This window comes from Octopus bimaculoides, chromosome 7 (genome assembly GCF_001194135.2).
Source record: "Octopus bimaculoides isolate UCB-OBI-ISO-001 chromosome 7, ASM119413v2, whole genome shotgun sequence".
NCBI classification, from domain to species: domain Eukaryota; kingdom Metazoa; phylum Mollusca; class Cephalopoda; order Octopoda; family Octopodidae; genus Octopus; species Octopus bimaculoides.
The window spans coordinates 38327625-38350864 of record NC_068987.1 but is presented as its reverse complement, the minus strand read 5'-3'; the positions used below and the strand labels follow the sequence as shown (position 1 = coordinate 38350864).

The 23240-nt window shown below is 35.4% G+C and overlaps 1 protein-coding gene and 1 long non-coding RNA gene across 3 annotated transcripts in view; one reads left to right on the top strand and one right to left on the bottom strand.

Moving 5' to 3' along the window:
• Positions 1-23240, bottom strand: part of LOC106876459 (caspase-7) — a 787012-nt gene that overhangs the window by 159938 nt on the left and 603834 nt on the right. Inside the window, exon 3 of one of the 2 annotated variants that reach the window (XM_052969503.1) lies at positions 22298-22328. The exons of the other annotated variant lie outside the window; for it this stretch is intronic. Coding sequence (XP_052825463.1) covers positions 22298-22328 — 31 coding nt within the window. The remainder of the gene's footprint in view (positions 1-22297; positions 22329-23240) is intronic. 2 annotated transcript variants of the gene reach the window in all.
• LOC106876460 (uncharacterized) lies at positions 1036-21814 on the top strand. Its single transcript, XR_001410251.2, has 3 exons — positions 1036-1912; positions 19910-19944; positions 20536-21814. It is a non-coding gene; the product is annotated as an uncharacterized LOC106876460 (long non-coding RNA).

Below are 23240 nucleotides of genomic sequence, written 5' to 3'. Positions count from 1 at the left end.
AAAATGTTTTTGAAACACCAAAAAAGTAATATTCCAGACAGCTACTTGTTCAGATAAGATAAAATGTTTAAAATGTTTACTAATTAAAATCAAACATGAATTGCAATCAGTATAATATCATCACTTGAATTTAAATTCCAAGTGTATAATTTCACATAAAGTTAATATAGTTTCCTAGTTACATACAAATCACATGCAAATTGAGGAAAAGATACAAGTCTGTTGTTATTTAACCTGAGGTTAGTCAAAACTGATGACATCAATGACATGGTTTAGCAGTCGAATAATTGAAAACGATCTACAGCTCTATCGGTTATACTATGTCTCTATCTTGTAGCAGACCATTCTACAGTATTTGGGGTACCAAACACACTGCACATATTGCTTTTTTCTCAACTGTCCAGTCTGTTTTTGCATAGTTTTGTTCAGAGTCAACCATGATCAAGCTGTAATCAGCTCGTCTTATCCCCAAACACATTGTGCCCAGTACTACATTATCCAAAGCCTTTTCTTTTAAGATGTTAGAGTGTGATCTGAGAGAGTTCTGACTGCTATCTCTAGCAGGTCTTGCTGCTGTATAGAAGATCTATGGTGATGTGGAACATGTTGCATTTGATCACAGTATGGTAACTGTATATTAGTATGTATCTTAGCTCAACATTTGGGAATTAATAAAGCTATTGATGATGATATTTTTGTCCACGTTGACTGTTGTATATGTTGTGCCCAGACTTAGGATGGTTTTGTAGAAAATTTCTGGTGTGTTCTATATGTGTCTGAAGGTTGTTTTCCCTAAAGGAGTAACTGTAAATGAAGTGTCACTTTAACTGATATATTTGAAATATGACATTCAGATATGGAAACTAACAAAACCAGATGAGAACTTGGTGTTAGCAATCTGTTTATAAACACATTCAATGACCAAAGAAATCTTAGAATGTGATATGCCAACTTAATATTTCTGAGCTTATCAAAACAATTTTCAGCTATAATCCATAGAGACAAAGAATGAATCTAAAACGAAATTTATGGTAATTTTCTCATGCTTCATTCTAGTCATGGAAAATAGATTAAGCATGACTTAAGGCCTGTTGCTCTATTTTTCCTGACTAACAATAAACAGGTTCCACGCCTTATTCATTGTTGAGCAGTTAGTAGGAAAAATGGCATCCAGTTCTGGAAAACAGCTGCTTCAATATTTCTTTATTGCTAACCAGTACACCACTCACTACTTTCTCTACTACCATTCATTATAGCCTGCCTGCTTACTTACCTACCCATTCCATTGCCCTCTCACTCCTCTTGTTCTGGGCCTCTTCTATAACACTCTTTCTCTGGTGTTGGTGAAGGAACAGATGACATAAAGTAAAGAGGACATGACAACCTTTCTAGTGCTGGTTCCACTAAGTAAAGTTAAGAGGAGCATCCAATAAGAAGCCATGCCAAAAATGAAACAAGTATGACATCCTTCTACTCATCTGAGAGGGTAGTAACTGTAGATAATTACTGACTCAGACCATGATGATCTATGTGAACATGGAAAAGTGGATGTACAAATAACAATAGCGGTGGTGATGAAGATGATGATGCTGATAACAATGATGATGATACATCTATGCTTGCATCAGTCAGAATTGCTTGTATTTTTTATTGAGTGAGTGTATATCATGGTTCCGTATAGTTCTTGCTGCAGGAAGTATATAGAACTTCCTGTACACACATGAAGTTCACACAACCGCAAAGTAACAGTACAAGCATCATTTTAGGAAAATTGAGGTAATAGCACAATGACAACCATGGTACCCTTCCCAGTCACAGCACCTCCATAATCTCACAGCCATATACTAAATATATTAAAATGAATTTACTAGGAATTTAGGAAAGATGGTGAAAAGAAGGGAAAAGTACAGTGGTAAGTAAACAGATAAACTATTGCTAATAACATAGTATTACAGTATCATTTAATTTTGTCTCTCAATATTCTGAGTTTAAATTCTGTTCATGTTGACTTTATCTTACATTATGCACTCTACTTCCTATATACACACAGAGGGTTATTAAATTATATATTATGTAACTGGGCCAGTTTAATTATCTGTACATTAAACATAAAAAAAAACTAGGCCTTGCACCTCCTCAAAAGAGAAATAAGATCAATATAAAATTGATGATGATGATGTAAGCATATTGATTAGTATGCACATCGGCACATTATACACTAATATTTATTAGTATTCATATTTTCAAAAGCTATATGGCTCATATTAATTTTGAAAAATTATTTTCCTCAAATTAGACAAATGTACAGACATACATAAATCTAAGAATTCTGCTAAAATTTATGCTCCATAAACAAGTTAATATTTAAACTGAATCATCAGTTTCAATGCAAGACTTATTGATTTCTTGGAACAATAAAATTCCTTAGTTTAATATCTGCAGTCATGACTTATAGGGAGACACAGCTGTATTTAACAGAACACTGGCCAGTAATAGTTGAGCTGCAGCTAATATTAGAAATGATTATTACTAAAATATTCGATACAAATGGGAGATACTTCACACTTCACTTGAAATGCCTTCTTTTTTTACATTCTAGCAATATAAATAAACACAAAGAACTGTCTTTCATGCCAGAGGTTTAAATGTAGTTGCAGGAGGATCTGAAGAGAAATGAATAAAATCTGACATGAACAACTCCAAAGACTACTTACTCAGCAATACATTAGAATTAATAATATTCATTTCTAACATAGACAAGGCCTCAAATTCTTGGGTGAAAGTACAATCAATTATTAGATCATTATTTATTTCATTGACCTCTAAGGTCAATGAAAGATGGAAAATCAAAGGAACATAATTAAACATTGTGTGACATTTTGTACACCACATAAAATCAAATTTTTGTAGTAATGATAATACATTTAATTAAACTAAACCAAACAGTATTTAATTTATTTCCTTATTCTCATTTCTACAGTCCTTCAAGTCAGTGACTTATCTTGTAGAAAATGTTGAACATGAATATATTTTCCACCTGTCATTAAAAGTTCACTGCAGCCAGTTCAAGAAGTACAAAGTGTTCTATGTATAAAACTTCAAGTTTATTAAGCAATGTAGTTGGTAAGGTTTGAAGCCTGTAAATTGATATGTGTTTGCATGAGTAAGTGTGAGTGTGTGTGCATATATATCATCATCATCATTTAACGTCCGTTTTCCATGCTGGCATGGGTTGGATGGTTTATCTGGGGACTGGCAAGCCAGTAGTCTGCACCAGGCTCCAATCTGATCTGGCAAGGTTTCTACAGCTGGATGCCCTTCCTAATGCCAACCACTCCAAGAGTGTAGCGGGTGCTTTTTATGTGCCACCAGCATAGAAGCCAGTCAGATGGCAATGGCATCAACCACGTTTGGATGGTGCTTTTTATGTGCCACCAGCACAGGAGCCAGTCAGGGGGGGGGGTGACTGGCATTGACCATGTTTGGATGGTGCTTTTTACGTGCCACTGGCACAGGGAGCCAGTCTGGTGGAACTGGCATCGACCCACGTTTGAATAGTGCTTATTATGTGCCACCAGCATGGGTGTCAGTCAGGCGGCACTGGCACAGGCCACAACTACAATTTCCATTTTGATTTCAATCTTGATTTGATTTTGATTTTGATTTTACTTGACTCAATGGGTCTTCTCAAGTGCAGCGTATCACCTGATGATTCAGGGGTACTTTTAAATGGGCTGGTTATGTGACACTGGTACAGGCTATGGCTGTGACCTCACTTTACTTGCCGGATCTTCTCAATCACAGTATATCTCCAAAGGTCACGGGGCCTCCCTCACTGGGCCTCCCTCTTCTACAGGTTCCTTCCACTGTTAGGATGTGACATTTATTCACACAGCTCTCCTCATCCATATGCAGCACATGACCATACCAGCACAATCGTCTCTCTTGTACATCACATCTGATGCTTCTTATGTCCAACATTTCTCTCAGGGCACTTACACTCTGTTGTGTGTGCACACTGACATTACACATCCAACAGATCAGACTAGCTTCATTTCTTTCAAGCCTACATATGTCCTCAACAGTCATGGCCCATGTTTCACTGCTGTGTAGCATGGCTGTTCGCGCACATGCATCGTACAATCTACCTTTCACTCTGAGTGAGAGGCCCTTTGTTACCAGCAGAGGTAGGAGCTTTCTGAACTTTGCCCAGGCTATTCTTATTCTAGTGGCAATGCTCTCAGTGCATCTACCCAACAACAGACTTAGTCACCTAGGTAGCATAAGCTAGCAACTACTTTTAGTTTCTCCCCCTGGCATGTGACAGAATCTGTTTTCTGAACATCTCTGGTGTTTATTGCCCCTACGCATTTGCTGCACACAAACACTATCATCCTGGTTAACCTTCCTTTGATATTGCTGCACCTCTTATTTGTCCGTAGCTTACATTGGGTATATATTCGGGAGTTTCTACCGACACCTTTTCTACAGATAGAGCAGGGCCATCTACCTGAAGGGGTTTGTGATTTGTCTGCCTTCCTACTTACTAGGACTTTGGTTTTTGCCACATTGACTCTAAGGCCCTTCAATTCTAGACCTTGCTTCCACACCTGAAATTTCTTCTCTAGTTCTGGGAGTGATTCAACTATAAGAGCAAGGTCATCAGCATAGAGGAGCAGCCTTCTTGAATTCTCCTGTTATTGCCGGGAGGACTATGATGAATAAGAAGGGGCTGAGAACTGATCTTTGGTGAACCCCTACTTCTACCCAGAATTCTTCACTATACTCGTTACCGACCCTCATCTTACTGACAGCACCCCTGTATAGCTCTTACTAACCACTTGTCTATCCCTAGTTTCCACATTGCCCACCAGGTAAGGGATCGGGGGACCCTATCAAAGGCTTTCTCCAAGTCAACAACAGCCAAGTACAGAGGTTTATCTTTGGCTAGGTATTTCTCCTGCAGTTGCCTTACTAGAAATATAGCATCAGTGGTGCTTCTATCTGGCACAAAACCAAACTGCATCTCATCTAATTAGTTGGGCTATGACCCTCTCTGTGACCTTCATCACCTGATCCATCAATTTGATGCCCCAGTAGTTATTTCTATCTAAAGCATCACCTTTACCTTTATAGCAGTTGACTATGGAACTACTACACCAGTCACTGGGTATAACTCCTTTGTGAACTACCTGATTTACAATACAGGTGATTAAACTATAACCCATACCACCAGACATCTAGTGATTCCTGATGGGCCAGGGAATTTCCCTGACTTCATATCCTTAATTGCTTTATCTACCAGGGTACTGTCAATTTGGGTAGCTGGTCCCTCTACTGGGTCAACATTTGGCAGGCTCTCCTCCTCCCATTCATTCTCCACATTCAGCAGTCTTTCATAATGGCATCTCCAAGCCTTTTTATTTGCAGAATCATTAAATGCAAGTGCATCATCATCCATGCGGACACATTTCTCTCTTGTGACATCACAATTCTCTTTCACACACTGTCTTACAATCCGAAATACTTCAGTTCTTTGGTCCTCATGTTGCTGAACATTGGCAAACTTCTTTTCTGCTTCTCCTTTGGCTGTATATACCTGTCTCCTAGCATCCCTTCTGACTATCTGGTACAGTTCCCTGCTACCCCCACTCTTCCAGGTTTTCCAGGCCTGTTTCTTTGCTCTAATGGCCCTTTCTACAATATTATTCCACCACCACGTTACCCTAGGTCTGGATGGGACTTTGCACCAGCCACAGATTTGGTCTGTGGTGCTCAATTAGCTGTCATGCAGGAATTTCCAGTTACCCTCTAAGTCACAAGTCTGTAGCTCCTATTCCCTCTCATCAAATTTCTCAATGAGGATGTCCCTAAATCTCTGACTATGTGAAAGGTTCTTAAGCTTCAAATCCTTCTTTTATGGTCATTTCAAAATGTAACCACATGGGCAATTTTTTTCATCCGTCTTCCTTTTCTCTTCGACTTTCCTCCGTCTCCTGTTTCTGATGAAGAGCTTTGCTCGAAACATAAAACTACCTTTTTTTTCTTCATTGAGCATCTGCTAATACTTTGCATGTACCATGTCTTTGTGTTACTGTTTTTTTCTTCTGTTCTTCCTTTTTTTTGATTTTCCCCGTAACTTAGCGGTTCGGCAAAAGAACCGATAGAATAAGTACTAGGCTTACAAAAAATAAGTCCAGGGGTCGATTTGCTCGACTAAAGGCAGTGCTCCAGCATGGCCACAGTCAAATGACTGAAACAAGTAAAAGAGAGCAAAAGAGTATAATCCTCCTTGATTGTGGCCATACTGGAGCACCACCTTTAGTTGAACAAATCGACCCCAGGACCTATTCTTTGTAAGCCTGGTACTCATTCTATCACACTCCATTGCTGAACCATTAAGTTAGGGGATGTAAACACAAGAACATCAGTTGTCAAGCAATAGTGGGGGGACAAACACAGACACACATATACATACACAGTCATGCATATACACACACTCACACACATATATATATATATATGACAGGCTTCTTTCAGTTTCTGTTTACCGAATCCACTTACAAGGCTTTGGTGAGCCTGAGGCTATATACATATATATATATATATATATATATATATATATATATACATATTATAGTGGGCTAGGCCAGTTTATAGGGTTATCCTGGGGTTCTCACTCATAAGAAGTTTAGCCTTATGGTGTATCTTCAGACTCCAAACACTTCTGGCCTGAGACCGCTTTAAAATGCGGAAGAGAAAAAAACCCTCATTTTTAAGGGTAAAACACTAGGTGATTATCTCCCTTTCCCATTGATCTTCAGCCATGTTACCATATTGTGGTCACCAAAGTATCACGAAGGTAAACGATTGTCTCCCTTTAGCACTGGCTGTTGGTTTCTGGCTGTGGTGCTGCCATGCAGATTCCAAAAAGCCAGCAGGAATTTTCTAAAATTTAGCATGATCCAAAAATCTCCGTCCTGGAGTTCAGGATGCATCCCTGGCATGAGCGAGTCTTTAAGGGTCCTCGTGTGTTTGGCAAAGCATAACTTGCACCATTTTGTCCCGTTGATGTAGGGGCCTGGGTTCTTGAGTATTTTCCATGCGATCGAATATGGAATCTCTTTGTCTTGTAAATGCCAGATATGGCTGGCCAGTGATGTCATGTATTTCCTTCCGGGACACTGAAGGAGGACAGATGCCTCCTCAATTTATCAAACATTTTCAGAAATGCAGCCAGTGCTGCAACATCCATAAAAAACATGTCTGTTTTAAAATGATTTTTCACAATGGTATCTGGTTGGTCTGAATTTTCTGATCAATTTGAACACTGAAATCCCAAAGGATGACTCTGGACAACTTATGGTAGTTTGTTCTTAACAACTGTCTTTGTGAGGGATGTTGTATGTGTGGCAGATTGACCTTTGTAGGTACTGAACTCCTCTGTCATGCCATTGCAAGTATTCTGTTAGAGCCAGTCATTTGCATCCGGAGATTATGTAGTTGATTGTCTCTGCATATTTTCTGCATACATGATACGATGGGCTACTTTCATGTTTCAGAACATTATGCTGGTAATTCTTAGTTGGAAGGCACTGATACTGAACAGCAATAATGTACCCCTCACTTTGTGGCTTCAGACCAGAGTACACCAGCCACCAATAGATCACTGTCCTTGGTTTTATTCACGTATTAGCCATGCAGTAGTTTTTAGTCCATTCTTCCTTAGTGTACTGAGGCTGGTTTGGTTGACTATGTTTTTTTGTACACTTTGCCTTTTCAGTTAGGGGGAACACTTTTTTCAGGCACTGGTTCATTTAGCTGCATTCCCTGAAGTTGTAATATTGTATAATTTGTCAGTAAGTGCAACTTTAAGTATTTTCCTGTTTCAGAACTAGCTTTAACATCCAGTTGTTTGCTTGTTGCAGGTAGGCAGAAAGTTTTATGGTTGCAATTTTCAGAGAGAGTTGATATTGTATTTAACTCCTGACCACCTTCTTTTCTCAGAAGGTATGTTTTGAATAATATATATGATACACTGTTGTCAGCTTTCAAATTTTGACACCAACTTGGTTAATCTCAGAAACTGACCAGTTAATAATATTCTTTTCTACTCTAGGCACAAAGCCTGAAATTTTGAGGGAGGGGGCCAGTTGATTAGATCGAACCCCAGTAGACAACTGATATTTAATTTATCAACTCCGAAAGGATGAAAGGCAAAGTTGACCTCGGCAGAATTTGAACTTAGAATGTAAAGACAGACGAAATACTGCTAAGCATTTCGCCTGGCATGCTAACAACTCTGCTAGCTCTCCACCTTAAATTTTATAATATTGAAGCAGTATTTGATTACAAGCATGACTAATGTGCTTATGGTCTCAATTTTGTTTCTAGCATTCAACTCGGTTTTCAGAATAGCTTTTACTCTCCACTCCAGTGTTCCTTTCTAATTTTTTCTTTCTTTAGTGAGTGTATAATCCCATCTCCTTCCTAAACATCTAGGTACTTATAGCTGCCTTCAGGTTCTAATTCATTTATTTTGATATCTCTATCAAGGGTGATGTTGCATGTATTTAATAGTGTTTCCCTTGACAAAAATAGCCTTGATGTATTTATCAAGCCCAAATTCCATTTTCATGTCATCTCTAAATTGTTTAACTTCCAGTTGTTGATCACTTTCTGCAGAAATTTTGAAGTCATCCATAGAGAGAAAATGGTTGATAGTTTTTTCATGCACCTTATACCAATAATTTGTTACATTCAGCAGTTTACAAAGAGGATATAGTGCCAGGCAGAATGACAAAGGAGATAACAAATTTCCTTAGAAGATCCCATGATTAATATTGTCTTAAGAATTTATAGTTGTAGTGACTGTGCTGAGAATCAATGTCATTTTCCAGAGCTTCAAGATATGGGGTAAAAAATTTCTAATTATTGATGAAATTTTGAATGTCTCCAGGCATTCCACTATCCAACTGTGAGGAAAACTATCAAAAGACATTTTTGTAGTCTATCAAGGCCATTCAAATACTTTTTATTCCTGTTGCGACAATCATCGAGAATAATTTTATCAATTAATAGTTGAATCCTGCATCCATTTGACCCATGTTTACACTCTTTTAGTTTATCAGGAAAAATGTTCTGGAGGAAAGTATGTGTATTCTATTAGGATAGATGTACATTGTTGTAAGAAATGTTATCTGTCTGTAGTTCAAAAGGATTTTTGTTTTGTCATTTTGAGAGCAAAGAAGTGATACCATTGAACAGCCATTCTGGGATCATTTATGGTTCCTTCATAATTATGTTAGCTTTTTATGTGAATTTGTAAAAGACACTAAGCCAATAGTTTGTGATTTCCATTTACTTGACTCTTTCAAAGCAAGTTTAACATCTGCATCTTCTTTCCATATTTGCTCTTCTATAAGCTCAGTCTTGGTTTTGTCTGTTAATCCATGAGGCATCACAGTTTGGTTCCTCATTTTACCCACACTTTACTCCAAAATGTACTTCTTACTCTGAAGGGACTTCTGCTTTGATTTTGCTCTTTTCTGTGTGTCTATAGAATTCCTTTGGGTTATTTTTTAATGTGTTCTTATCTTTAAAAAATCTGGATCATTTTGCAAAACAGCATATGTGCACAGCTTCAGCACAGTTTCATTTTATCTTCTCTATTACTTCAGCAAATTAGTGTTGGGACTCTAATTCATATGACATATTGTTTTGTCATTTGTGTTACTATTGGGAGTCGTCAGAAGGTCACAGTGTTCCTCATGGCAATATTTTAGACTTTGATCATCATCATCATTTAAAGTTCATTTTCCATGCTGGCATGGGTTGGATGGCTTGAAAGGAACTAGAAAGGTCAGGATCTGCAGGTTGGTTTCTACACTTGGATGCACTTCCTAATGCCACCCACTCCACAGAGTGTACTGGGTGCTTTTTGCATGGAACAGGCACCCACACCAATGCTTTTTACGTGGCACCTTGATTGATTCATTTGGTAATAATTTGCTCTACAAGTCCTGTTAGTTTGTGTGTCCTGATATCATTATATATTTCTACTAAATTGTTGGGAATTTCATTAACATGTTCCTCTGCAATGATTTGATCCCTAGTTAGTATAATTTAGGTTGTTCCTTATTGTGTATGTCAAGTTATTTCTATCAGTTTTTCTGCTTGTATTCTCTGGGTTGTTTCTTAAATCTAATTCTACATTTTCTTTCATTTGATCAATTTCAATGTCAGTCAACAGTTTTATCATCATTATTAGATCAGAGGATGACAAAAATGGTATTCAGAAAAAGAATGAGGGTGATAGTTTTAGATATTGCTGGCATAGGCTACCTTTCATTCTTTTGGTGAACGAAGGTGAATAAAATAAATAGATACTGGGGTTGGTTTTAAACTGTTCCCTCTCACTGGACATTTGTGGCTTTAGATCAGTATTAAAAATTAATATTATTTTTATTATTATCTTATGATAATTCTGCATGTCATTGTGTTACTTAACCTGTCAGTGACACTTTCACATGATTAAAGAAAAAGAGGGAGAAAGAAAAGACAGGGAGAGAGGGGGAGGGGGAGAAAAAGAGGGAAAAAAAGGAGAGAGAAGCGTAGAGGGAATGTAATTGTAATGCTTTCACATGATCAGATGAAGGGAAAGAGAGGAGGAAAAAAAGAGAAAAAGAAGATAATGTAAAGAGTGAGACAGAAAGAGGGAGAAAGAAAAATAGAGAGAAAGAAGTGTCCATGACATGAGGTAGGGAGAATGTAATAGTTTTAGCAGAGGAGTGATGATCTGATGGTGAGGTTAAAAAAAGGCAGAGAGAGAGAGAGAGAGAGAAAGGGAGAGAGAGAGAAGGAAGATGATGGTGGTGGTGGTGATTGGATTGTGAAAAGTATATTTGTCTTTTAAATTGAACTAAGTTTTTTTATTATATCACCTATCACTTAATGCATGTGCATCAGTGCAATTTCGAGAAATATTCATACTTATTTATGTGGCAGATATACGCAATTTAACTAAAGGTTGTATCATATGTATAGCATATTTATTTAGTTTATGGGAAAAATGGAAAAATAAGAGTGAATATTTATTCTATGAGAGCTGTGTATTAAGTTTGTAAAATGGTACATAAAGTATATAAAGTGTGTGTGTATATATATATATATATATATATATATATATATATATATATACACACATATATATAAAGTGCATTAAGTAATCATTGTATTCCAATTTCTTTCACTTTTCAATGAGTAGCAGATGAGTGACTATCTTTCGATACAGACACAACACAGGCTACACTATTAGGTTTTTGGGATAAAGCTTTCAGAAATAACCCAATAGGTTTACCATTGATTCTGTGAAATATTCACAGGTCTTGCTAGTTATTATTATTATAATAAAATCTGGTGAGCTGGAAGCTTTGTTAGCACATCAGACTAAATGTTTCTTTCAGCTCCTTATGTTCTAAGTTCAAATCTTGTCAAAATCAACTTTGTCTTTCATACTTTCAGGGTTGATAAAGTAAACTCTCAGTCATTGGAATTTGATGTAACTGACTTTCCGCTTAACCTGAATATTGCTGGTCTTGTGACAAAATTAGAATAAAGAAGAACAAGAACCACCACCACCACCACCAGTGGTAGCAAGAGCAGAGATGGAGTGGTAGAATCACAAGAGCACTGGAGAAAAAATCTCATAGTGTTGAATTACAATGCTTTATGTTTGGAGTTCAGCTCTGCTTTCATCATTACAGGATCACTATAATAAATTTTAAGTTTAGAAGTGGGTTTGCTTGTATCAGCTAGCCCCACCTTTCAAAACTGCTGGCTTAGTGTCTAAATCTGAAAACATTATTCTTATTCTTATAGAGAACAAAGACAAGGAGATGCAACAGTATTAGACTAAATTTGTTACTGGATTTACTTTCACCCTAATCCATCACATTTTAAGATCAAACTCCAATGAAGTTGATTTCACTTTTCATCTCTCCAAAACTTCTAAAATATGTACAAGATTTAATTCTCCAGCTCCTGTCAATTTGTGATGCATATGCCAATGTGGAGAAGAAATTTTAAAATGATGTTTCAGTCTAAATAAAACTTCTCCATCATTTCAAATTATAACAGTTACTTTCAGTGGAAATCATCTTGCCTTTCTAGAGTTCATCACTTCTCTGTATGTATAAAAAAGAGAATCACCAGCAGCAAATAACAGCCCCACCTTCAACAATGAACTGGTTGTTTATACTCAAAATAAACACAAATAATTCATGCATAAAAACCTGATTCAGATTGAAAATCATTTTTTTTTCTTTAATTCAAAACATCCTTGTTCTTTCATTTCTAGTAAAAAAAATAAAGTAATTTCCTCTTTTCTTCTGATTTATTATTATCATTAAAACTATTACATGCTGTTTTAGTTAATAGGAATGTTGTCTTGAGGTTTGGTGACACCACCTCTCCTCTATCTCAAGAATCTTTCGTAGGATTCTTACAGAATACAACATTGCACTTTTCTGCCTGTTGTCAATGCAAGTCTCAATTCAATATCCTTCAGCTTCTTAGGTGGCATTTTGGGTGCTGTGCCAAGTGCATCAGTTACCATCAAAATAACTGTTGTCATATTTTTTCACAATCTTTTCCTCTTGCTGATTAGGTCCTGATATTTATCAATTTCCTTAATTTCTTTGGCACCCACTCTTTTAGCATGTGATATTACAAGTCTATGATTTTACATAGTTTGCTTTTTTTTTTAATCCTCTATCTCACTGGTCTTCTTGTTTTAATGGTATGGTCAGAAACTTGATGCCATTATCAATCAGGTGAAAGCAACCTGGATGGGCACTATCATTATTTTAATAGTTCAATGTTTTATAACATTCATGACAAAGTCAGCAACATTTGAGAAAGTACAGGCCATCAAAGAGCGCAGTTTATTATTCGTATTGTACTGTGATGCTGAGCTAACATGACAGGTTTTCAAACAAGGATAGTTTTAATAATTGGAGAAAAACAAAAACAAAAACACATGAACACAGCCAAGGGCACAGAGATTCTGTGTTGAAGTACAATGATTTTTAAAGGGAATCTTATGTTGACAAGGAGTCGATAAAATGAGTGCAGGGAAATAGGAAATACTAGACTGAAGTACTGAACTGTGTTGTGGCCATGGCAGTATTTCTAGCTGAGGGAGTATTTCTAGTGAAGAGATCATAGGATTTAAGCACGATGAAAATTTTGGGAGAATTATGGAACTTATTGGACAATTTGAGCCATTTCTGATGGGCCACTCAAAAGATTTGGCATTCTTGGAAGTGGTAAACAGTTATACTTATCACCTTTTGTCTATGAAGAAATTGTTCTGTTGATGGCAAAATATGTTAAGAATAATATAGTAACAAAACTTAAAACGTATTACTCAATGTCTTTAGAATAAACACCAGATTGGACTCATGTTGACCAGTTAACAATTATTGTATGTTACATTGTTTCTGGAAAACTGATAGAAACTTTACTTTAACTTTACTACAGATTGGTTATAAAAACACTCAAGTACTAGCTACATTTCTATTAGAATTTCTTTAAAAAGAGAGTATAAATTTTGAAGACTGCAGGAAGCAGTCCTATGACAGTGCCAGTAATATGTCAGGTCATGACACAGGAATGCAAGCCAGACTTAAGGAAAATAAGAAGCTGGACATGGTCAGTTCAAACTGACCATGTCCAGCTTCTTACACTTAAACTGCAATGTCATTGTAAAATTAAACAGATACATCATCAAAATCTTTAAGATACAATATAATGCATGATTAATTCAAAACAATGTGAATAAATAAGCATTACATTAGACAGAGTATTCTGAATGCTAAAGGATTTATAAAATCATGGGAAGGAAATGAAAGAGTACTAACTTTGAAATGTTTGACATACACTTGGTCAGCAAGAGCTAATGTTATTGAAGCCCTCACTGATGGATGTATCCAAAATGTACTTTGTGATATTGAAGATGATTTGGAACAAACACCTGAAGCAAGATATGAAGTTCAGACATTGGTAGACAAAATAGGTTATCTTGAAACTTCTCAGCTGGCCAACATCTGGAATATAATTCTTTCACTGTTCAACAGTACAGATAAAGCCTTTCAAGGAGTTGAAATTGATCTGAATAAAGTGCTGGATTTAACTGATTCATTGGAAAATTTTCTGAAATCACTTCAGGATAAGTACAGAGTTGGAATCAGATGCTAGAAACAAACTATAAAGAAACAGTAGATATGCCAAGGAAGAGAAATAAACATGATGTAAATTCAACATCAACCTCAGAGGAAGTTGTTTTTTATGTAAGAGAAAAATTCAGATGCAGGATATTCAATGCTCTTTTAGATGAGTTCTATTGCCTTAGGGTCACCTGTAGGGTCACCTATTAATCAGTACATGACTAGTTCAAAGTCATAGTCAACATATGTGGCTTACCAGATGCAGAGATAAGACTGAAGCTGAGAAAGTCATCATTATTTTCCTCTGTGATTTTAGTATTGTTTTCAGAGAAATTGTAGTTTGCAACCTTTTGCAAGATCAGTTCATATATCACTCCATCTCAGCAGACACTTTTAATCCATGATGAAAGCTTGATGATACCTTTCCAAGTGTTAATATAACTCTTAGAAAATAATTGAGCTTGATGGCCACTAATTGTTCAGAAAAGAAGCTATTCAGTAAATTGGGACTGATAAAGATTTATCTGAGAAACATGATGACCCATGAAATACTAAGTGCTGTGCTTTTTGAACATAAAAAAATGATACAGTTTGGAGAATTCATTAAAGATTTTCCAAATGCCAAGTGAAGAAAGAAGGGCATTTTGTAAGTATTGTAGTAGCATTTAGTGGTAAGGTAGTAAAATTTGCTGATATTTTATGTAACTGTAATGAGTGACCAGAGTGATGCACTACTGCTATGGTTTTGTTGTCATTCGCTCACTGCAAATTGCTGACAAGTGGATGAAAGTTTGTTAATATTCTTATCATCTTTCTGGGAGAATTTTTCATTTAGACAAAGAAACGTTATCAGATGTTGGTTATATATTTTGAGGAAGGAGGTATAATGAGATGTTATGCTCTCCCTACATAACTGCCAATGTACTGTAAGCAATTTTTTACAAGTTTGTGCTGACAGACTATCATGAAATTTTGGCTAGTTTTCAATATTTTATTATTAGTAATAATTATTGCACCAAATGGAATTATGTTTTTCTAGCTTCATTGTCTATGACACTTGATCTCCCATTTGTAATATAGCCACATTAGACACAGAAAATTTTTGATATGTTTAAAAATTAAAAAGGTACATTTTTATACACCAGCAAATATGGTAGTTACATTGAAAAACAGAACTACATGATAAAAATGAAAATTCAAAATAATGGTGAGTAATGTGTGATTATTATCTTTATGCTTGAGTATGCTAATTTACTTAGGTATTTCATCATGATGTTTGATGACAATAAACCTCAAATCTCAAAAATCTTTCTTAGGATTCTTGCAGAATACAGGCTGGTACTTTTCTGCAGGTTGACACTGCAAGTTTCAATTCCAATCTCATTCAGTCTTTTAGGGAGTACTTTAGGCATTGTGCCAAGTACACCATTTACTACAGGAATAAATGTCTTGGTCTTCCACAGTCTCTTCAGCTCTCTGGCTAGATCCTAGTATTTCTCAATGTTTTTGATTTCTTTGGTATTGACTCTGCTATCATGGGGAATTATAAAATTTATAATCATACCCTGTTTATTTTGTCCTCTATGATCATATTTGGTCTTCTTCCTTTAAAGGTATAGTCAGTTTTTATGGGGAAATCTTACAAGAAAATTGTCATTTTCTATCATAGTCTGGTTAATGTTCACTTTTTCTGTTGTTTTGAAGCCACACACTTAACTAACATCCTAATGTACTCTTTTGCCTTCACAATCGTGTCTGCACTTATACTCTTTCTGTGCTAGTATACTGTACTTATTCAAAAGCTGATTGATACTTTTGCCTCCTTTCCTGTAGATTTTAAATTTGGTGTCAGACTGAATTTTGTTGATCTTTGTCTTTATCAGATTTATTCTAAAGGCTTGTTCTTGAACAGCGATAATTAACATTGCTGTCCTTCATTTCAAATTCCTGTCTGTCAAAAGTATTCTTTCTTTACTATGCACAACAGAGATTTTCAGACCCAGTATCACAGTAGTGATTTCTGTGTTTATCTTCTGCCAACTTCCTTCCTTGGTGGGTATAGAGTCAGTTGGTATCACTTTTAGGGTAGAGTGCATTGTGAGCAGCTTTCTAGTTCTTCTATCCAAGTTCTGTAGCTTGACCTTTGTCCATTTCAAAAATGGAGCAGAATATCTCAATATGGGTATAGCCCATGTACTTATGGCTTTAATGATGTTCCCCACACCATTTAATTTTGTTTCAAGCACCTTCCTTATTCTCACCTTGTACTCTTTAGTAACTTTCTCTCTCATTTCTTCTTCTTCCATTATCCTATCATCTTGTAGTACCCCAAGGTATTTGTGCCCTTCATTATTCCACAGCAATCTGATGATGTGGTCTTGTGTTTACCTTCCAGCCTCTCTTCATGATTAGTGCAATGATGAAGAGCAATGGAGAGAATGAGACCCCTTGGAAAATGCTCCTGTGTGTTTCCATGTTTCCTAACAATTCATTTGCACATGTCAGTTCTACTTTCCACACTCTCATTGCTTTCTCCAAAAAGTTTATTTTCTCTTTGATTCCAAGTGTCCTCAGACAGTCCAAAGAGCCAGCTGTGTGGGATATTGTCATAAGCCTTCCTATAATCGATCCCTCGAACAACTAAATTCTTTTATATTATGTTGGACTTCTTTGCTTCAGATTTCTGTCTAGATTTTTCTGGCTGCTTCAGCATCTGTCATAACATTTTCCTGATGCTTTTCTTCATTGTTCAGTTGCTTATAGAATTTTCTTTTGTTGGTCTTGAAGAGTCTATTTTGCTGGTCAGATTTGTTCTCCACTGGTATATATATATTTTTTGCCCAACACTGCTTTGATTCTTTGTCTTAGTTCCTCTTTAACTACTTCAGTTCTTTGTGTCTTATGTTGTGCTTCCTTTGCAGTTTGTTCTTGTATCTTAACCCTCATCCTCTTCCATCCCAGGTTCCTCCTGAGCAATACAAGTTGGTTCTCAAGCCTTCCTTCTCATCATGGGATTTTGACTTTTCTTTTTCTTTCACTTTTAACCCCAAGAGTTTGCACAGCTACAGAGGCTGTGCAGTACGTAAGGCCATTTAGATCAGTTATGTTAATGCTGTAGATTTTCGTTAATAATCTATCCATCTTTTTCCCTATTTAGATAGTTTTCCTATTTCAATTCCTCTCAAAGATGATAGCATCTTTATTTCACTATTCGTGCCTCATTCAGTAAGCTCCTTTCTTCCTTTGTAACAGTCTTTCCCTCCACAAAGTAAAGTTTACCATCATCCAAGCAGCTGTTTCTTTTGTGGGAATTTATTTTTCTCTCTACAAATCCTTGTTTTGCTTTTTGTTCTTCTGTTCAGGGTAATCATGTTTACTCTCTTTCACTATTGGGGAGATCTCCCATTCCAACTGGGATAGCCACTGCCTTTTTATGATTAAATATTTTGGTCTAGAAATCTTTGGTCCATGATAGGGAACATGTCTTTCTCTGACATCCTGTTTTGATAGGGCTATAGTTATTTGAGTCCATTTTCTCCTAATTTTTGTAGTAGTGTATAGATACCAACCAGGTCCACCATACTGCACAGTGGAGCACTTGCTGTGTGAGAGATCTTCACTTGGGATTTGGGTCACATGAACACAGCTGTGATGATTTTTATTTGGAATTACACTCATAGAAAAGGCTGTGTTAGTGAGTTGTCACAACCTGTGTTTTTATCAAGATACCATCTCTATGGGATTCCCAAGCCAGGGTGAAAAGGACTCTCTTCCCTCAGTGTAGATTTATCCCCATGAAGACATTCTCTGCCATTTTTGTATATGTGATATTCATTATTATTGTTACTGCTGTTACTGCTGTTTAGAGCTGTAATATTTCCATTGGCAGTACTAATACAGAAATGCTATCTAGATGACCACTGACTCCTCTGAGTTCATCCATCCTTAGATGGGGCTTGTTTTGCTTCTTGCAGGGTGACCAAATAACAAGAAAAACACAATCTTTACAGAGCCAGCTCTGTGGAATTGCTCATTATTATTCTGTCACTTGATAAATATAACAACAAAACAAATCTAATTTGTATGTTTTTAAAGAGTTATTTTATTAACCAGCAATATTTTTTTCACTCATATAAGCCTCATCAATGCAATAGTAATCACTTTATTGTGCATACACATGTGCATGTACACGCATTCATGTCCTGGTTCAACATCTATGACAGTGCTTCTACACATACACACAAACAGCTTGTATAGTGCTGCTACTACTACTACCACCACACACACACATCTGTAAAAGTGCTTCTGCTCTTACTAGTACTACTACTACAACTACTACTACTATACAACAGGCACAATCAGTGCTACTATGCACACAAACAACCTAGATCATGTTTAAAGGAAAGCCATTCAGCTGAGTATCAAAGACTCATTGAGAGACATACTGCAACCCGATAACCATGCTGTTTTTTCAATCTGCTTCTCCTTTGGCTGCATCTACAATCATGCATTTTGCCACAGTTGTTGATGTAAACAATCATATCACAATCAGCAATCTTAGAGGCCAGCACAAGTCATGGGATACACCTTTCCTTCTCATGATTAATCCATATAAAAACTACAATCTTAAGAAATAAGTGAAATAATAAAATATAGAGTTCAATGAAAAAATAAAATCATAGTAACATTCACTAATGCTTGTTATCATCTTTTCACATCTTTCTGTCTTTTAGCATATCGTTTTCTGCTTTCATGATCTTAAGAGTGTTCTAAAGTAAGACTTGATGTCTATTCTCCAACTGCATTGTATCTAGTCAAAGATACAATGAAATACCTACAATAGGATATAAAATTCATGACTTTGGTCTTATCAGTGTACTTGTATATTTAATACTTATCAAAAAGTATTTATATTATCTCATTATTATTGAGGTGTGAAGAATATAAACTATCTCAACAGGTAGGGATTCTATGAATAATTTTTACCAGTTTATGATACAACATCCATGCCACTGATCCATACAGAAGGGTGAACAATATTTTGTACCTTACTTGGCTTATAATATGCTTGTTGTTCCACAGTTACTCTCTTAAAATTCCTAAGCATAGTTGGCTAACAAATGAGATTTAATAAACAAGAGTTGTTTCCCATAAAAATTCATGCCAACAATTTTTGAACTGTCAGCAGATGTATGTCTGTAAAGTTTCATGGTAAATATAAATTCTCACAACCAACACTAGCGCTAGTCATAAAGCAGGGACCATTTATGAGTCGGACAAACTATGGTAAGACAGTTAAGTACCTTTCATCGAGACATAACACATTAAAAGCAATAAGTATTTGACCTGTAATCATATGACCAGTAGATCAATACTTTAACCATATAAGTTGGCTTTTAGACAAATTTCTATGATAAAAATAAATAACTGACAATAAAAACTTTAAAAGAGGAATTTCATATGAATTATTCTCAGACAGAGTAGATTGGAATTAAACTTTCAGCACTGACTAAAATATAATCTGTTCATTTATTCATATTAAAAATACAATCTTATGGCAAGCTTGTTTGTAATGAATTTTTCTTTAAAACAATTTTCATGTCATAAGTGTAATAATTTTATTGATGCCAGTGTTTTTTTTTCTTTTTCAAATCAATATTAAATATCTGGTACACCATCAGCCAATCAATAACATTATGAATGGAATTTCAAGAAGGTAAGTTAATCATGAATGTTTAAAGGTTGATTGTGGAAAAACAAATATCCCATAATCTAAGCAAGGTACAAAGTATGTAGAATTGTTAGCCTGCTGGGTAAAATACTTAGTCTCTCTTTACATTCTGAGCTAAAATTCCAACAAGGCCAAATTCATTTTTCATCCTTTTGAGGTTGATAAAATAAATACCAGTCAAGTACTGGGGTTGATGTTACCAGTTAACTACCTTCATTTGTATCTAAATTAGAAAGAATCATTAGAGGCTCAGAAAAAAATGCATTATGGTATTTCTTTAGACTTTGCTTTTTGATTTCAAATCCTGCCAGGGTTATTTTTGCCTTTCAACCTTTTGTTAAAATACCAATCAAATACAAAAGTTGATGAAATTGGTTAACCACTCCCATCAGAATTGCTGGTACATGCATGTATATAAGTGTAGAAATAAATTCTACTTATGAATTCTCATTAAAAATATATAAAATAAAGTTGCATGTTCTATTTGTTTATTTTTCTTTCTTATTTATACTAAAAACATTTTGTTTCATGCTCCTTTGACAAAGTAAAATATGCCTTTTTTTTTTTTGTTTTTAGATAAAATTGCCAATAAAAAGGAATAAAGTGGATTGAGAATTCAGTCTATTCTACCAATTATATTTTACTGAGGAAAATATAAACATAGAAGAAAAAAGAAAATAATGAAACCCATATAAATGTACTAAGAAAAACAAAGCAGAAAAAGAATAATTTAGTAGGTAGGTTAAACTACCATTTCAAGTGAACATTTGGTTTATCAAAGAAGCAAAACTCAAGTTGTATAGATGATATATTTAAAAATGAAAAAAGTAGTGATATATTTCTCTAATTAAAGAAAAAAACCCAACTACCTCTTAACTTGATTCATGAGATTCATAATTTTATCATAAATAGATATGTACTTTTAAAAGATAGCTATTTTCAACTATTTGCAGGCAAATATCAATGCTTCTATATTAAAGTTGATAAAGTCAGTTTTACAAGAGACAGATTATAAGTGTTACTTTAACTTTTGCAAAAAAATATTTGAATCTTAATAGACAAAGAAAAATATATTGTTGAAGTAATCAACTCTGTCTTCTTTCTAGCATAAAAAAAATTGCTTTGATGTGTCCAGACCAACTTCCTTTCAGGGAAATGATACACCAATATAATATATTTTCATTAGATGTTGACTGGCGACCCCCTGACATGTCTGGTATCTTTTGAAGGCAATGTTCCCTCCAGTGATGCTGGACGGCATTATTGTTACCAGAGAATGTCTATGTTGCTTTGATCTACATGGTAGCATCCCCTTTCTTTTTTCATCATCCACGCAGCCACCATAATAAGCTGAGAGCAGCTGTAACTACTCCAACCATGTAACAAGGATTTCATTTTAACCCTTACTGAAGATTTGCTCTCAGTTTTGACCTTTCTCTCAGATATATCTTCCATATTCACAATGAAGCATTTTCTCTTTCACCTTTCCTTTCTAAATCCAATACAAGCCAAGAAGGACATTGTGGATTAAGCCACAAGCCCATGACATCCTACCTCGATTGGGATGTCATACACTATACGCTGTGACCTTCATTCTCACCTCACCTGGTTCTCCAAGTCTTTCCCATTTTATGCTCTTCCTTTCATAAGTTACACTCCATAGTTCCCAAGGTCCCATTTTTTGTCAAGTCAAAAGATCAGGGCATTGCATTGCCACTGCAATATGGCTTGCGAATACAAGGGATATCTTCAAATCCACTTGCTCCTTCCAGCTTTTAAGTACTATGCAGAAGTCTGGGTATTTGATAAATAATAATAATATGGAAGATCTCTCTTTCCCTTTCTCCTACAAATACCTAGCTAATGTGTTAAATTGTAATTAACTTACATTTAAGAATATGAAAATTATTAAATTTCTAATTGATGTATCATATTAATTTTTTGTAAAATTATTATTGTTTTATAGACTATTCATCTCCTTTGCAGACGTTTAATATCCGATGGTTATCAAATGATTTAATTTCTGAATGTATATATAATACTACTGCTAAACTAAAGGTAAAAACATTACAGTTCACTGGGCCACTAATACATTTATAAAAGGGAGCTATTGCTTTCAATAAATAGGGAATTCTGTTATAGTTAACACAAGGATACTTGTGTGGATTTTCAAAGTTCTTATTTATATCCCCAGGAAAAACATATTACCAATTTTGTTGAATTAGTTTAATACTACTAAAAAAAAATTCAATTAATACTCTATGAAATATGCAAGCAAATATAAATTAGATATATAAAATAAATAATTAAATAAACAGAAAATGATTATGATTGTTACCTGTCTGTCAGGAAATAGCTATTATAGATACCTGGAATGTAACAAAGATTATGATTTTGAGGCTACAGTAATTAATGGAAATTAGAATGAACAAAAATTTCTAAAGACAGAATAATTGTGAATAATTCAAAATTATGGTGGAAGAGGAATCTCATAAACCAGAGACGGTGTACAGTAATATAGTGTTTGGTGCTTCAGGATGGAGCCAAGTGAAGTCAGTGAGAGACAGGATGAACAGTGGTGAAACAAGGTGCATGTTGGTGCATCAAGCAGATACAAAGATGATGTTGATAAAATCGGTCAAAATATATATCATGCTATAATTTAAAAAATACCTGAAGATTTAATCAAATTCCTTTCCTCTAAAATAAATTTTATTGCATATTAATATATAGAGGCATTCTATAAATAATATCTCAAGATTTAAAAACATACACCTGATATATAAACCACATAGTTTCAGGTTCAGCTCAACTGCATGGCAACTTGGGCAACTGTCTCCTACAGTAGTCCTAGGTTGACCAAAGCCTTCAGTGGATTTGGTAGATGGAAACTGGAAGAAGTCCATCATGTGTATATATATATATATTTCCCCACCCAAACACACACTTATGTCACCTCTGCTTCACAGAAACATGTGTATCCAGTATACAAGTACACAACAACCTTACACACACACACACACACACACACACTTCAGTTTCAGAGCTGTCCCACTTACCACTCATGCCTAAAACAACCTCTCTACTGTTTCCAGTCATTCACCATGCTGTGATGGTTGGACACATGAGCATTTCAATTTCTCCAGTTTTCTTTCTGCATTCTATTTTTTCTATATCAGTTTTGTTTTTCAGAAGATGGTATACCCACAATGTTAAAGACTTTTTTTTTGCTTCTTTCCCAATTAGCTGAACCTCAAACCAATACCAACTGTGTTTATTTT